The 14,440-nt window shown below is 41.5% G+C and overlaps 1 protein-coding gene across 2 annotated transcripts in view; it reads left to right on the top strand.

The window, feature by feature from the left end:
- Positions 1 to 14,440, top strand: part of ETV5 (ETS variant transcription factor 5) — a 62,227-nt gene that overhangs the window by 40,595 nt on the left and 7,192 nt on the right. For both annotated transcript variants that reach the window (XM_072807744.1, XM_072807743.1), the window contains exons 8-11: positions 3,674 to 3,933; positions 6,025 to 6,084; positions 10,492 to 10,560; positions 10,735 to 10,904. In XM_072807744.1, coding sequence (XP_072663845.1) covers positions 3,674 to 3,933; positions 6,025 to 6,084; positions 10,492 to 10,560; positions 10,735 to 10,904 — 559 coding nt within the window. The remainder of the gene's footprint in view (positions 1 to 3,673; positions 3,934 to 6,024; positions 6,085 to 10,491; positions 10,561 to 10,734; positions 10,905 to 14,440) is intronic.

Below are 14,440 nucleotides of genomic sequence, written 5' to 3'. Positions count from 1 at the left end.
GCGAGAAGGGGGGGCGGTGAGCAAGAGAAGGGGGTTGTGAGGAACCAGGCGGCTCCTGCACTGAAAATGATTGCCTGCCTCAGTAAACAAGAGGCATCTTTGTCATAGCTGTATTATATATACAACACATTCTTAGATACTTCAAAAGGATTGCGGAAAGGGGAAGAGGGTTCAAATGAAGGTCAGTGAGTAAAGTTCACAGAATGTATTTTGAGGACGAGAACGGAATTACTTTACTAATCTCTGCAAATAAAAGCCATTATCGGCAGCAGGCTCGGAGAGAATCTTTCTCCCAATATGTTGGTTTTGTGACTTACCCTTCGGATCCCCTCTGCCTGCCATGCCACTCCCTCAAAACAAACCGGGGCTGAACCCTCCCAAGTATGGAATCTGTTCTGCAGATCCGAGGCCCCTAAGCTCCTCTCACCCTTAAAGTGGTGCTTAGGGTTGGGGCAGGAGCTGCTGGCTGGTACCCAGATGGAAGTACCTTTTCCTGAAGGGACTGCAGTAGGCCGACTCTAGAGTTTCATTCTGGAAGGTGAGAAGATAGGCGCTGAGAGGAAGCGAAAGGCTTGGGCCTGCCAGCTGCAGAGGCTCTGGTTACAGAACTGAGCAGTTCTGCGCCCTCTCAGAGCCATCAAAGGAAGTGATTTGTGGAGGTCACCTTTGAAGGTGCTAAGATGGTGGCAGAGAGGAGAGAGTGTGGAAGATGGGTGCCTCTGTTACTGTTCCTTCCTTCTAGTATAAGCTTTGGTTCTTGATAAAAATAAGGCCTTGAGAATATCTTCATCTTTCTTTTCTGCCCACTTCTTCAGAATTCTCTTCAGAAATTCAGGTTTGCAGTGTGCTGCTGCTGCCTGTATTCTAAATGTCAAGCCTAAACCCGGGTTTCAAATTTACACTTCTTCAAAGACCATGGAAGGGTTTCCTTAAATAACAGCAACCTTGAAAATCCGCATTCCTGATGAAGTTCCACTGTAATGCATTCAGCGCCACAGCGAAAGGCTCTCAACCCACCGAACCTTATATAGTTTGTAAAACTTGTTTAATACATTGGCCAGGCAGATTCGGATGCCTTTGGTGTCTGGGATAAAAGGCTAAGCGTATGTAAAACTGTTTGGGGATCTTCATGTCATGACATGATCTTACGGTAGTACCTTTGGTAAGGTAGCAAAGATTCACACAGAGTGAGTGCAGTGCTAAACCCTGATCTAAACAATGTTTTATCTGTATCCAGATCTCTTCAGTTAAAGATTTTAAATCTTGATATTCTAGAAATCTGTTGGCCACCTGTTGCCACAGATTGATTCAAATCAAATTCAAATTATTTTATGAAAGCTATTCATAGGATTCAAGCTAAAATTAGAGGTAAGACCTTAATATTATAGGCTTCTGTTGTTGGGTTTTAAAATTCCATTGGAATTAGTTGTAGATTTTTAATTTTTGAACCCAAACCTCAGCTCCTGCTTTCTACCTGAGGACATAGATCCACAAACGCTCTTCTTTATACACAGAGATTATGCACATTTATTATGCACATTTCATGGATGGAGACCTCACCTTTAGGGTTACCATCTCTGACTTCTACACCCACCCTCCTGAAGTCTGTTAGTGCTCACAGGTGTGATGGAAACCATGCTTTGTAGACATGATTTTATTTCACCCTTCCAGAGCATTTTGATTCATAATTTACTCCCATGGTACAGATGAGGAAACTGAAGCCACGAAAATTTGCCCCCTATCGCTTTCCCTTTCACTACACTGCCCTTCCAACAGATCAGGGGCAGTCGGTACACTTTTGGGTTTTTCTAACAGCTAAAGGATATTAATGCTACTCAGTTAATAATAAAGTAGTACATATGTATGAAACTGTAGATGAGCAAAAAAAGAAAATCACCTAAAATCATAGCCAACCAAAGATAAGCAGTATTCACTATTCACGTTTAGGTATGCAGATCTCTCCAAGATTTGCATGATCCCAAAAATACTTTTTTTTTCATAGAGACTTTTTATTTTTGCAAAAATTTGTTGTTCTTTTTAACTATTTAACAATACGTCAAAAATAGCTTTCCAAGTTCTTACATATTTGAGTATTATATCATATTTGGTTGTTGCTTACAACTAAATAGCTTTATCATAAATGTGCTTAGCCAGTTCCCTTTTTGCAGACTTGCACTGGTGACCATCCTTGTAGCTAGATCTCATCTGCCTATGATTTCAGGGCTTTTTATGTGCCAGGCACAGATTTGTTAACTGCTTGTTCATCCTCCAAGTAACCAGGACAAACCTCTCTCTCAGTACTTTTTTGATCACTAATGAAGTTGAACTTCTTGTTGGTTTACAATCATTAGTAGTTCTTCTTCAGTGACTTTCCTATTTATGTTCAGTACCCATTTTTTTCTACTGGGATATTCATTCTCTGGTGATTTTTTAAAAGCTGCTTATGTCAACAATATTAACATTGCTACACCTGTTAGAGATTTTTCCCCAGTTTGTTTTGTTTTTGGTTTTGTTTATAATGTATTCTGACTGTTAGAGATGTTCTCCTCAGTTTTGATTCTGTTTCTGGTGTTTTTTTGAACTGTAGAATTTATATAATTAGAAATATCCGTATTTATCTTGATGATTTTTTACTGTTGGTATGATGTGTAAAAAGGTTTTCCCTCACTCCAAGATTATATGTTTCCACATCTATTTTCTCTACCATTAAGGTTTCACATTGAAATCTTAAATCTATATGAAATTTATTTTGACATGTGGTATAAAACAGGGATCTAACTCTCCCCCCAACTAATTTGAAATACTAAGTTTAACAAGTAGTAAATTTTAGAATATTCTTGACAGTTTTTGACTCCCTGTTTGATTCCCTTGACTATCTTTCATTCTTTTATTGCTGTATTAATTATTGTGGTTTTTGAAAATTTGTACATATCTAATCATTAATTTCTTTTCAAAAATTATTTAATACTTTGAAGTTTAGCATCATTTTATCAAGTTGATTGGGAAGGCATTGCTTTTAAAGAATAATAGGGAGCCAATAGCTTCTAAGTCCTAAATATTTTCTCTTTACTTAAATTTTCTTTCTTTTCCTCAGAAAACAGTTTGAAGGTTTTATTCTTATGGCCTACACATTTCCTGATTATTCCTAGAGATTTTATGTTTTTGATTGCTATTATGAATGGGACTTTTTAATTACATTTTATAACTGGCCAATTTGTACACTTTGGTTTTTATTTTATTTTTTTTGGTTTTTAAATTTTAATTCTATATATAGGTCAAAGAAGGAATGAACTAGTAAACATATGTATATGTTAGTACTGTTTGCAACTAAGTGGTTTTATATATTTAAACACATAATCTGACCCAACTATACAGATAGACTGCATGAAATAAACATGCATGGGAGATAAGAGGCTACCATGTCGTTGCTTTGGGGTGTTTTTTTTCTTTCTTTCTTTTTTTTTTTTTTTTTTTTTTTTTTTGCCACTCCCTGACTCAAGAGGTCTGAAATATGCCATATAATTTTGGGAAGAAGGTAAAATGTTCAGAAATATACATTAATAAGTGCTTTGCAAATAATTTCCTTTATCTGAATTTCTAATTCCCAGTGTTTAATCAGAGTAGGCATATATCATGTTCTTAGTTAAAAATTATAACTACTTTCTTCTTACAGATTTCAGAGACAACTGTCTGAACCCTGCCACCCCTTCCCTCCTCAGTCAGGAGTTCCTGGAGATAATCGCCCCAATTACCACCGGCAAATGTCAGAACCCATTGTCCCTGCAGCTCCCCCACCCCCTCAGGGATTCAAACAAGAATACCATGATCCACTCTATGAACATGGGGTCCCAGGCATGCCAGGCCCCCCAACACATGGGTTCCAGTCACCAATGGGAATCAAGCAGGAGCCCCGGGATTACTGCGTTGATTCAGGTTAGCATAAAATCATGCCATTCCTCTCTTTGTTCTCTTGTTTATCTGTCTGGTATTATTGTCTTCTATGTGCAGGGCTTTAGGAAATAGTTTTATAAAAAGTCGCCCTCAAAGAACTTAGGAGCTAGAAAGGCAGACTTGTTTATGTATAACTGAATACAAAGCAACACTTGATCTTAGCCAAGAGGCTCAGAAGCGATTCTGAATACAAAACAAGACAAAAAAGCCATCCGATGGTAGGAGATGGAATTGGCATTCAAAAGTGGTAGGGAATACACCTCTGAGTCCAAGCCCAGAGATCCAGTTATGGATCCTTGCCCAGTTATGCCCTTTATAAGACCTATTATCTTAGGGTCACTGGACATCGGAAATATCGTTTCTGCATTTTAGTCCTGCCACTAGCTTTATGTCTTTTTGAATACAGTGGACTCATAAACTACTAATATGAGCATAAGGAAGAAAATCTACACATAGGATGGGATTCTTTCTATTTTTGAAATGAATAGTATTCTGAGAAAGCACCTAGTATGTCGTGGCTCTATGGGGTGCTGGGTCCACCAAGGAAAAGGCTGTCTTGCTGATTGCTTCATGGGACTCACTGCCCTCTTGCAGTGTTTTCATCTGGGAAAGTTCCTGGTGTCCTTCAGATGCTGCTGGTATACACGGGGACAGGTAACATGTTAGGACACCTATTGTGTGCTTATGGGTTACCTCTCATCTAAAAAAATAGACATATCAAGAAGTTTAAACTGTCATTGGGGATCTCCCCCTACCACCATACACTCATTCACTAACTACGTATCTTACAGGCTGGGCATGTTAAATGAGATCATTAGGGGAAAGGAGAGTTGAAATTCTGCAGTTTGCACTTTCAGAAACAACTTCCTCCTGTTCTTTTCCTCTTCTTTCAGAAATTAAACTTTTTCACTCTTTTCTTGCAGTTGGTACTCAAGGAATTTGAGTGGGGTGGATAGGTTTTTAGCCTTTTTGATGGGTGTTTTTCTTGAAGACTCTGGAGAGGGGTGAGACAGTATGTATTTGAATGACTTTTGCAAACAGAATAGGATATATATAGTTTACTCTTGGCCTTCTGGGAGATAATACATAGATTGCTCAATTCAGGCAGAAATGGGTTATGGGAAAGGCTGGGAAGTAGAAGGGAGACATCTGTTGCTCTATGATTTAAAAAAAAAAAAATACCAGTGTATAGGTATTGAGAGCTTGTAAAATTCCCACTGGCATTCCTCCTAAAGACTTTCATGTGTTTTTCTCAGGAAAACACATGACCAGCAACATTTTTTTCCTTTGGGATTGACATTTTTAATTCATCCTGATGAATTTTTCACTCCACCCTACTCCCCCTTAAAGCAAGACCCTTGGCAGATGTTACCATATCTATAATTCTTGTGTCCCACATGGGCAAAACTCAACTCACCAGCTGTCCTCTCGAAATGGACACCTTGATAATGTGATGCTTGAAGAAGAGCTCACTTGAGCATGGGTTTCATTCCAACACTTCCAATGTGGGGAAATGTACTTGTAAATGGCAGGTTGCCCCCACCCCCACTGGCTCTTGTCCTGGCTTCCTAACCTCAAATCCCCTAATCTCTTTGGCCTAAAAAGACCCTCATCTGTTGGAGCAGAACTGGATGTGACCATCTGCTATAAAGGGGAGCAAATTGGGAAAGATCTAAAGAACACCTCTTCTAACTCTAACCCCCAAAGCCCATGAGTCAGTAGAGACAGAAGGCCAAGCTTGGCCTCTTGAAAGCCACTTTCTTTTTCTATGATTAACTCTGTCACCAGATTTGGTGCTAGCCAATTTCTAAAATGAATAAGTTATGAGAATGAAGCATCATTTTTTTCCTCCTAGTTCTCTTGATCAGGAGTCAGGGGTCCTACTTCCAAATGGTGGGTGATGGCATTGCCCATGTTGCCTATTAGGGTGGTACCTCTTTCCCTGGACAAGACCAGAAAGACATGACCTGGGAGCAGGAGAAGGTCTAGGGGGCTTTACTGCAGGGCTGCACTTCAACAGATGTGCTGATTGACCTACAGAAATTACTGATGGTGTGTCTGTTTGTCTTTCAGAAGTGCCTAACTGCCAGTCATCCTATATCAGAGGGGGGTATTTCTCCAGCAACCATGAAGGTGAGTAACTTTTTTAAAAAAATAATATTTAAGCAGACTTAAAATTGCTTAGCTTCCAGGCTAAGATTTGGGGTCATAGATGGTTTAAACCTTTATTAAGTCATCAAAGTGAGAGCTAATGGATGATAATCTTCAGTTATTTTGAGGCACACTCCTGAACACAGTGAGGACCACCATCATTGTCAATAGAAATGACTAACTTTTAGGAGTTCATGGAATATTATGAAAGAAAAAAAATAAACCAATCTGATTTCCACATTTCCATTCAAGGAGGTTTATATAGCTGTATATATATAATATTATCAGCCTGAACTAGAACTTGGAAACTATGTGACTACTTGAGATGGTAGGTTTAGGATTTCTTTGAACACTGAAACAAGGAAGGGGTTTTTTTCTTAGTACATTTTCCCCAGAAGCATGTCTTGTTTTTTTGTCCTATATATCTGTCCTTAAATAGCCAGAGCAGTGTGATTCCCCAAACCCATGGCATCAGCTTCACCTGAAATCTGTTAAAAATGCAGATTCTCAGGACCCCCCCTCCCCATGCAAACTACTGAATCAGAGCCTCCAGGGGCTCAGCACTCTGTGTTGTAACAAGCTTTCTAGGTGGTGCTATGCATGCTTAGGTTTGAGAACTACCATAGTATCATAAGTTGCAGCTTTGGCTGCACATTAGAATCCGCTGGGGAGCTTTTAAAATTTTTGGTGTCCAAGCTTCACTGAGGACAAGTAAATCAGAAATTCTGGGGTGGTACTTAGGTATTTGTAGTTTTTTTTTTAAAGATCCCCAGGTGATTCTAATGTGTATCCAAGGAGGATTAAAAAGCTAATAAAACTGTACTAGGAAGCATGGCTCATTTTCTGTAAGTGATTGGCTCATAAGCATGATTTGTATAGGAGCTGCCTCCCACTGACCTGGTGAGAGGGGCGATCCAGCAGGGCTATCTTGGGGACCCAAGAATATTCTGAGTGTGTGTCCAGCCCTGGGAAGGAAGGGCTGTCTACCGGACCTCTGACTGTGATCGATTGGCACAGCTGTGTGGGGCTCTCTTCCAGGTTCCCAAATGTTTCTGCGGCAGCAATTGATGTGTGCAGCAGGCAAACTGGGAGGGAGTGGGGGAAGAGAGGAAAACATTTTTGCATAATTACAACATTTAGAAAGGAGCATGCTCTTAAAGGAAATATTTTTAGTAAAGCATTGGGCTGCTTACTATACACAGAATATCTGGCGAGTTTGTGTTTTCCCCCTACTCTTTCCCATTCCTCTCCCCGACCCCGCACACATCTGAGAAGCTAGTTTCAAAGAGACCTGCATTCTTAATTGCTCTAAATTGCCGTGATGTGGCTTCTCCTTCCTCCTTCTATAGGCTTGACCACGGATGCCAGTTAGTGAAACAAGTGTTTCTGATTGGCATCTGTGATTACTAAGATAGCCGTTCTGCCTTAGCGTTCACCTGGAATCTCTGCACAGCGTGTGAATCTTTCATTTCCACTTGGCTCCTCAAATAGGTTCTTCCTTCCTGCCGCCTTTGAGTGGTGGGATGGTTGTGGCCACAACCGATGTAACTGCTAGGGCTAATTCAACTGACTTAAATTTCACTTAAGCCAACAGTACCTTGCAGATGTTTTAGAGAACCTCGTGTGGCAGTGACCAAAAACCACAGATACACCAAAACGATACTCATGGGCAGGCCCTCACCTGATTGGTTTAAAAGCCAAACCTAGAATTTCATCCCAGCTTACATTTTTCCCCTCTGCATTGTGAATGTAGCATCTGTGTCCAGAGGAAGAACATTGCTAAAAATCACATGGCAAGTTTGACAGAAGTGTAAACTCTGAAGACGTTTACTTATAATGACTTTATGATAAGGCCGTTAAAACACCACTGGAGTATCAAAATCCACTTGGAAAGTCAGGAAAATTATAACTTCCTGATAGCCAAGGCAAAAACAAACAAACAAACAAAAAAATACAACACATGAAACATGAGGGGATTATGTAATTCTTGTTGATAATATAAAGTATAACAGTTTGTCATAAAAGTCAGTTTCCTAGTACCAGATTGGAAAATAAATTTATCATAGAAGTCACTGAATCCTGACTTACAAAGCTAACATTGTGTTCTTAAATCTTTTTTTTAATGGAGATTCTTTCATAATTATTCAAATATTCATTGAGCACTTATTATGTACAAGATGGTATAAGGATACTAAGATATTCGGGACATGGTCCTTATCCTCAAGGAATATAGAATCTATGACCAGGACTATATAAGATAAAGCTCTCACATTATCCAGTTAATTTCTTTTTGGGCGAGGGGCAGAGGGAGAAAGAGAATCTTAACCTGAGATTGTGACCTGAGCCGAAATCAAGAGTTGGATACTTAACCAACTGAGCCACCCAGGTGCCCCTACAATTACTTTCTAAATAGTTATTTATCACAATGTACAATTACTATCATAATCTTTAAACTATTATTTATCGTACATTTATGTGCTGGGAACTTAACACTGAGGTGTGGAGATAAACAGATCAATGTAACAGAATATATATTAACTCATAATATTCTCGCACAACTAGTTCTCATAGTGTCTTCCTCTGTCTGCGAATGAGGAAGCTGGGGTGCAGAGAGGGCACGCAGCGATTCCAAGTGTATCAGTCTGGCTTCATGGCCCGCACTCTGTGATGCCCCCCACCATCCCGGGTCTCACTTTGCTTAATGATATCAAAGGGAATATATTTTATTGACATTTATTTATTATTTAATCCAATAAATATTTATGCCAGGCACAGTGCTAGAAGGAGGTAGATAATGAGAATAGTGACTCGGTGCTTGTTCTCATGGAGCTTATAACCCAACTGGCAGAGACAGACAGACAATAAAGTAGGGAAAGAAAAGTGAGACCGAGATATAGTGCCTGGGGCTGAGAAAACAAAAATGAATAATATAAACCTCAAAATAATCCCAGTCAGGTAGTACTTTCCCAGTCCCAGGGCCTTTTAAAAACGGCGCTGGCCCTGCCAAAAAGAACGTGATCTTGGCTGGTTGTGAAAAAAGAGCAGCAGATTATTTCTTGGCATCTTTATTCATGGACTTTTCAAGTCCTAGCAAATCCCTCCCACAATCTCCTGCTAGTCCTTCATTGCAGAGTAGCCAGTCTCCTGGCCTGCCCCCGCTGCACCCCTGGCACTCGAGCGCACCCCTGTACTGCACAGCCAGGTGGATGGGCACGTGGGTGAGCACGGGGATGGGCACGCAGGAGCAGCCGGGGCTCTCTGCAGAGGGGTGTGCTGGCAGGTTAGCGGGCGCTGGCTCTCGCACACCTGAGGAACGGGCTCGGCCGTGGGGTCGGATGTGGTCCCCAGCAAGCCTGTTAGCTGGCTTTGATTGGCACCGCAGATCTCGCCAGGGTCCCTGGTGACATGACACAGTAGTCAGCACCAAACGTACAATAAGGGTCTATGGACTGAGAGTGCCAGCCAGCCCTCCTTCTCCTCGACCTGTTTCACTTTAGGCCCTCCCTTTCTTTCATTTCTGCTTATGCATGTTGAGCCCATCTGTCCCCCGCCCCTTTTTTTAAGATTTTATTTATTTATTCATGAAAGTCACACAGAAAAGCAGAGGCATGGGCAGAGGGAGAAGCAGGCTTTCTGCGGGGAGCCTGATGTGGGATTTGATCCCAGGCCCTTAGATCACTACCTGAGCCAAATGCAGACACTCAACCACTGAGCCACCCAGGTGCCCCCCACCCTGTCTTTTTTGACCTCTGTTCTGTTGTCTCTAACAATAAATACTTTTTATTGCAGGGAAGTCTTTTCAGATTTCTTCCATTATGTCTGGTGATAATACTTCCAACTTGCTTTTAAATTTATTGCTGGTTACTATCCCCCACAGGCCCAAGTCTTTACTCACTTCGGCAACACTGTCTACCCTCCAGGCTCCTTCATAATTGAATGAGATACACGGGCAGCCTCGACAAGCCCTATGAAAGGTTGAAATTAATATTTGCTAAAAGGAAAATGGAAAGACTATGTACAGATCAACCAAATCCTCCTGGCTAGGCCTGCTGAAATAGATGAGATGTCTTTTCAGATATAAAAGCTTAGTCACAGCAACACTGACCTATCCAGACCTCCTACAAGATGTGAGGGAACTTACTGGTGACTCAGCGCTTCCCTGCAGTCTTAGCTCAAATAGCAGGAATCGATGCTTCTCTGACTGGCATCAGAGCACGAATACCTAAGTCCCTTTGAAGTCCCCCAAATTCAGTCTGGGCATACATACTGCAATTAGTAGGGCTTAGGACTTGAAATAGTAGAATTCCATTTTAGTCCTTAAAACCAGAGTTTGAGTAGAATACAGATAGAATTTGTCAAGCAACATGGTCTTTTTAAATTTTCTTTCAGGTTTTTCATATGAAAAAGATCCCCGGTTGTACTTTGACGACACTTGTGTTGTTCCTGAGAGACTGGAAGGTAAGTAGCTCCCTCACCTCCCCACCCCCTAGTTTGTTGCTAAGCTGAAGTGTCAGAGATGTTAGAGCACCTCAGGCTTATTCACGCCAAGCTGGCATTAACAATACCTTCGTGCCCAAATTGCCCAAGAAACTTAATGCTCACATATTGTATGTATATCCTCATCCCAAATAGGCAAAGTCAAGCAAGAGCCCACCATGTATCGGGAGGGGCCCCCTTACCAGAGGCGAGGTTCTCTTCAGCTGTGGCAGTTCCTGGTTACTCTGCTGGATGACCCAGCCAATGCCCACTTCATTGCCTGGACAGGCCGTGGCATGGAGTTTAAGCTGATAGAACCTGAGGAGGTAAGCACTGGTGCTGGGCTTGAATGAGATTTGACTGGACGAGGATGATGATGTCTACATTTGTTTACCCCTCCATTGAGGCTTTTTACTGTGTTAAATATGCTCTTCCTTCTCATTCAGATTCTGGCCTGGCCAATGGGCTTGGCAGTTCTCTTCCTATTAATAGGACAGTTTACAATCCGGGGACAGGCAGGGTTCTCCACTGTAGAAAAAGTTTTAGTAACACATCTGCAAAATCTAAAGAGTGAGACCATGAAGACTTATATCCAGACAGCATCTGTTTTCCATGTTGGAAAGTCTTTTTCAAGGGTTGTTTCGGTGATACCAACTTGTTTTGGTGTCGGGCCTCATGTGTCACAGGATCTATTTGAGGCTACGTGAACATATTATATGAGATTTTGGTAATATAAGATGCAACTACCCCACTGTATATTTCAAGTAGCTCTAACCTAGAGAAATAAAATGATCAGAAGGGGATCAATCTTAGGAGCTTAGGTTTTTTTTAGGTGTATCATGTGGCATCACAATGGTTGAGAGGTGGCCCAAACCTTCATTATTTTAATAGAAAAGAAACACTGTTTTTTTGCCCAGAGCTATTGACAGAAAGGCCTACAGACAGACATATTTTCTCTTCAATGGAGAAATATTAGAATATTAGATAACAAAATAAATTAAATCATGTTCTCAGTTTGGCATATTCCAAAGGCATTGATTTTAAATTTGTTTGATTTAGAATCTAGAGAGATTATAAATGGAAAAAAAAAACTGCCTAAAAATCTGAGGTATGCTTCTTTTGGTACTGTATACCTAGGCATTCTATATTAAATCAGCAGAGCAAAAGGTATCTTTGGGTTGGATGTAAATGAAATGGGAAAAGACCTCTTGGAAGGCATTTGAGCAAGAGGTATGGTTTTAGATATTCGATTAAGTCCAGGATGTGCCTCAGCATACCAAGGGGATAAGTTGGTGTGGGGATTAACAGCAGAAGGTAGCCATTTGGCACTTGGCTTGGAAGAAGAAAATAGTCTGAAAGTTAAGATGAGAAAAGGAGACTATGTGAATTGGAAATTTCTAAAGAATCCCAGCTGGTAGGAGGATAAAGGAAGGTTCCACTACAGGCAGTTATAAAAGAAGATACGCGGTATTCCCTGTCTCATTCCCTTCATCAAATTGAAAGTGTGTAGACATGTCCTATCGTAAACAGTTTCCGCTAAGACTAGGCTCCCTTCAAAGCCAGAGTTTGGTACTATTGTGTTTTTTTGAAGGTTTCTCCTGGGCCAAGTCATGGGGAAATGGAGCTGTACCGGGGAGCCAGCCACCCCACATTGTTTTCCTCATAACATGGTCTGGTTGATACGAGGCTTGAAGAAAGGTTGCCTAGACTCACTGAGGCTTTCTGCATGCAAGTCTGTCATGTGGGCCGTCCTTATTGATTTATCTCATTTCACAAACAGGAGCTTTTATTACTTTATTGCCACTGCCTCAGGCCTAAGCACAGGCTGTGCAGCTGCAGGTAAACCTGGTTATGACCCTCTGTAAAGCTGTTATTGAATCTTCTGCTCTCCTACCAGCGGTAAAGACAATGATGAACAGATGGTAAAGGGCCCCTGCTTTCGTACTTAATAGAGAAACTAATATTAATCCAAAGTGCTCCTAAATGCCAAGGGGCCGAGTCACATGCAAGGCCTGTGGTAGCTTTGCACCTCCCTGGGTTGACTGGACAGCTTCGTTTTTCCAGGAAGGACTTCTTTCCACCCTACCTTGAAATCCCCCCAGCATGCTGCCAACTCTGAGGGTTCCATTCTCGGATATTCCAGGACTGCTTCTGTTCCGCGTGCGCACTTTGGCCTTGGGACGTGAGGCGTTGGTTGAGCTCTCTCCCTACTGGTTGTATAACTTTGCCGTCCCCACTCTTTGTTAAAGTCAGGAAGATACCAACTCCTCGAGAAAGCTGTAAGACGTTGTCATGGGGGGAGCTTGAAGGGTGAAGCGGAGGAGGAAGCTGTTTGGGACGTAATTGTAGGCAGCTGTGTGGCTGAGTAGTGCACTCTGGGTAATTATCCATAATATCCATTACACTGTGCATGGAAATTGTGGTTTTAGAACTGCGTTTTGGCAGGCCCCCTAATCAAATGTCTTTTGATAGTCATCCAGCTTAGCACCCTCTCAATTATGACTGACTCGGCTTTAATCTGGAGCCATTTTAACTGTGAATCTGCATTAATGAATATTTTGGGGGGTAGGGTTGTTTGTTGAACATGTGGCAGATAACTGATGCCATGGGGAGGTTTAAAAGGATGGGCTGCTAGAAAGAGCCGCTCCCTGTGCTGTGGCTTGCTCTGTCTTGAAAAGGGAGGAAAAGAAATGTGAGTTTTTTTAACTCTTTCTGCCTCTGTCCTCAAGATGCCTGTTTTCAAAGTAACAAATGGGAAAGTGAAAGAGCTGCTAACAAGCTATAGCCTGCTCCCCACCCCCCAGAAATGGGGCAGCCCTAATTTCCAGCAGCTTGCAGTTGTGCCGCATCATGCATTACTGTAGACGGAGCAGCCCTGGGGAGGGCTACTGAATCACAGGGCCCTGGCCCAAGAGGATGAGTCAGTAACTATGGCTACCAGAGCTGCTTGGAAGCCGGTGCAGATACAGAACCTCTCTCCAGCAAGCTATTGCATATTCAAGTGACAGCAAAGAGAGGTCAAGGCTAAAGTGGAAAAATATTCCAGAATTGATTTCCACCACTGAATATAGTAAGACGATGAGGCCGGGCTTGCTTTCAGAGTCCCTACATCACTTGCGGGAGGCTCACAGCAGTTCAAGGACAGCTTCATAGTGTCATTTCTTGTGAACAGGGTAGGAGTATTGGCTTAGCAGGTCTCCCTTTCACCACTGCTTCTGTTGGTTTAAAATGTTTATCTTCACCAACCAAGGGATGTATTTTTGGTTAATTGTGCCTTTTTGGCTATTTCGAAGAGAGATTTGAATGGGTGCAGTGTGGAGAAAGAAGGAGAGCCAGGGACATGGTGCATGCTGTTGGGGCCCAAGGCAAATGAATGGAAACTTAACTTTCACATGGTCCGTTGCAAGGCAGGGAGGAATCATAGCTATTGAATTATTCTAATGTAATTAGGACAGACGCATTCTTCCTTGCTTATCAGATCATTTCTGGTATTTTTTAAAGGTCATTTTAGAATCCTGATTTCAGAAGATGTTGCTTTCATTCTGCCCAAATGCTTTAAGGAAATACTTCAAGTGAAATGCTTTTTTATGATCCTCTTTCCCATTTTCAGTCTCCCTATTTCCCATTCCATGTTAACATCTGTTTTTTTAAAGATCAAAGGAATATAATTATTTTGATTTTTTTTTTTTAAGTTCCAGAAGTGACCTAAAATATTCAATACATGACCCCTAGTTTACATACATTTAAAGACCTCTGAGGAGGCTCACATTTCTAGAGTTACTCCTCTCCTGCATGGACAGTCATCCTTATAAGTAGGATTTGGATGTTGAGATGCTTGAGGACAGAAATTGCTTGGCTATCC

The sequence above is a fragment of the Canis lupus genome, chromosome 31 (assembly GCF_048164855.1).
Source record: "Canis lupus baileyi chromosome 31, mCanLup2.hap1, whole genome shotgun sequence".
Lineage (NCBI taxonomy): Eukaryota > Metazoa > Chordata > Mammalia > Carnivora > Canidae > Canis > Canis lupus.
This window is presented reverse-complemented; position numbering and strand designations above follow the sequence as displayed.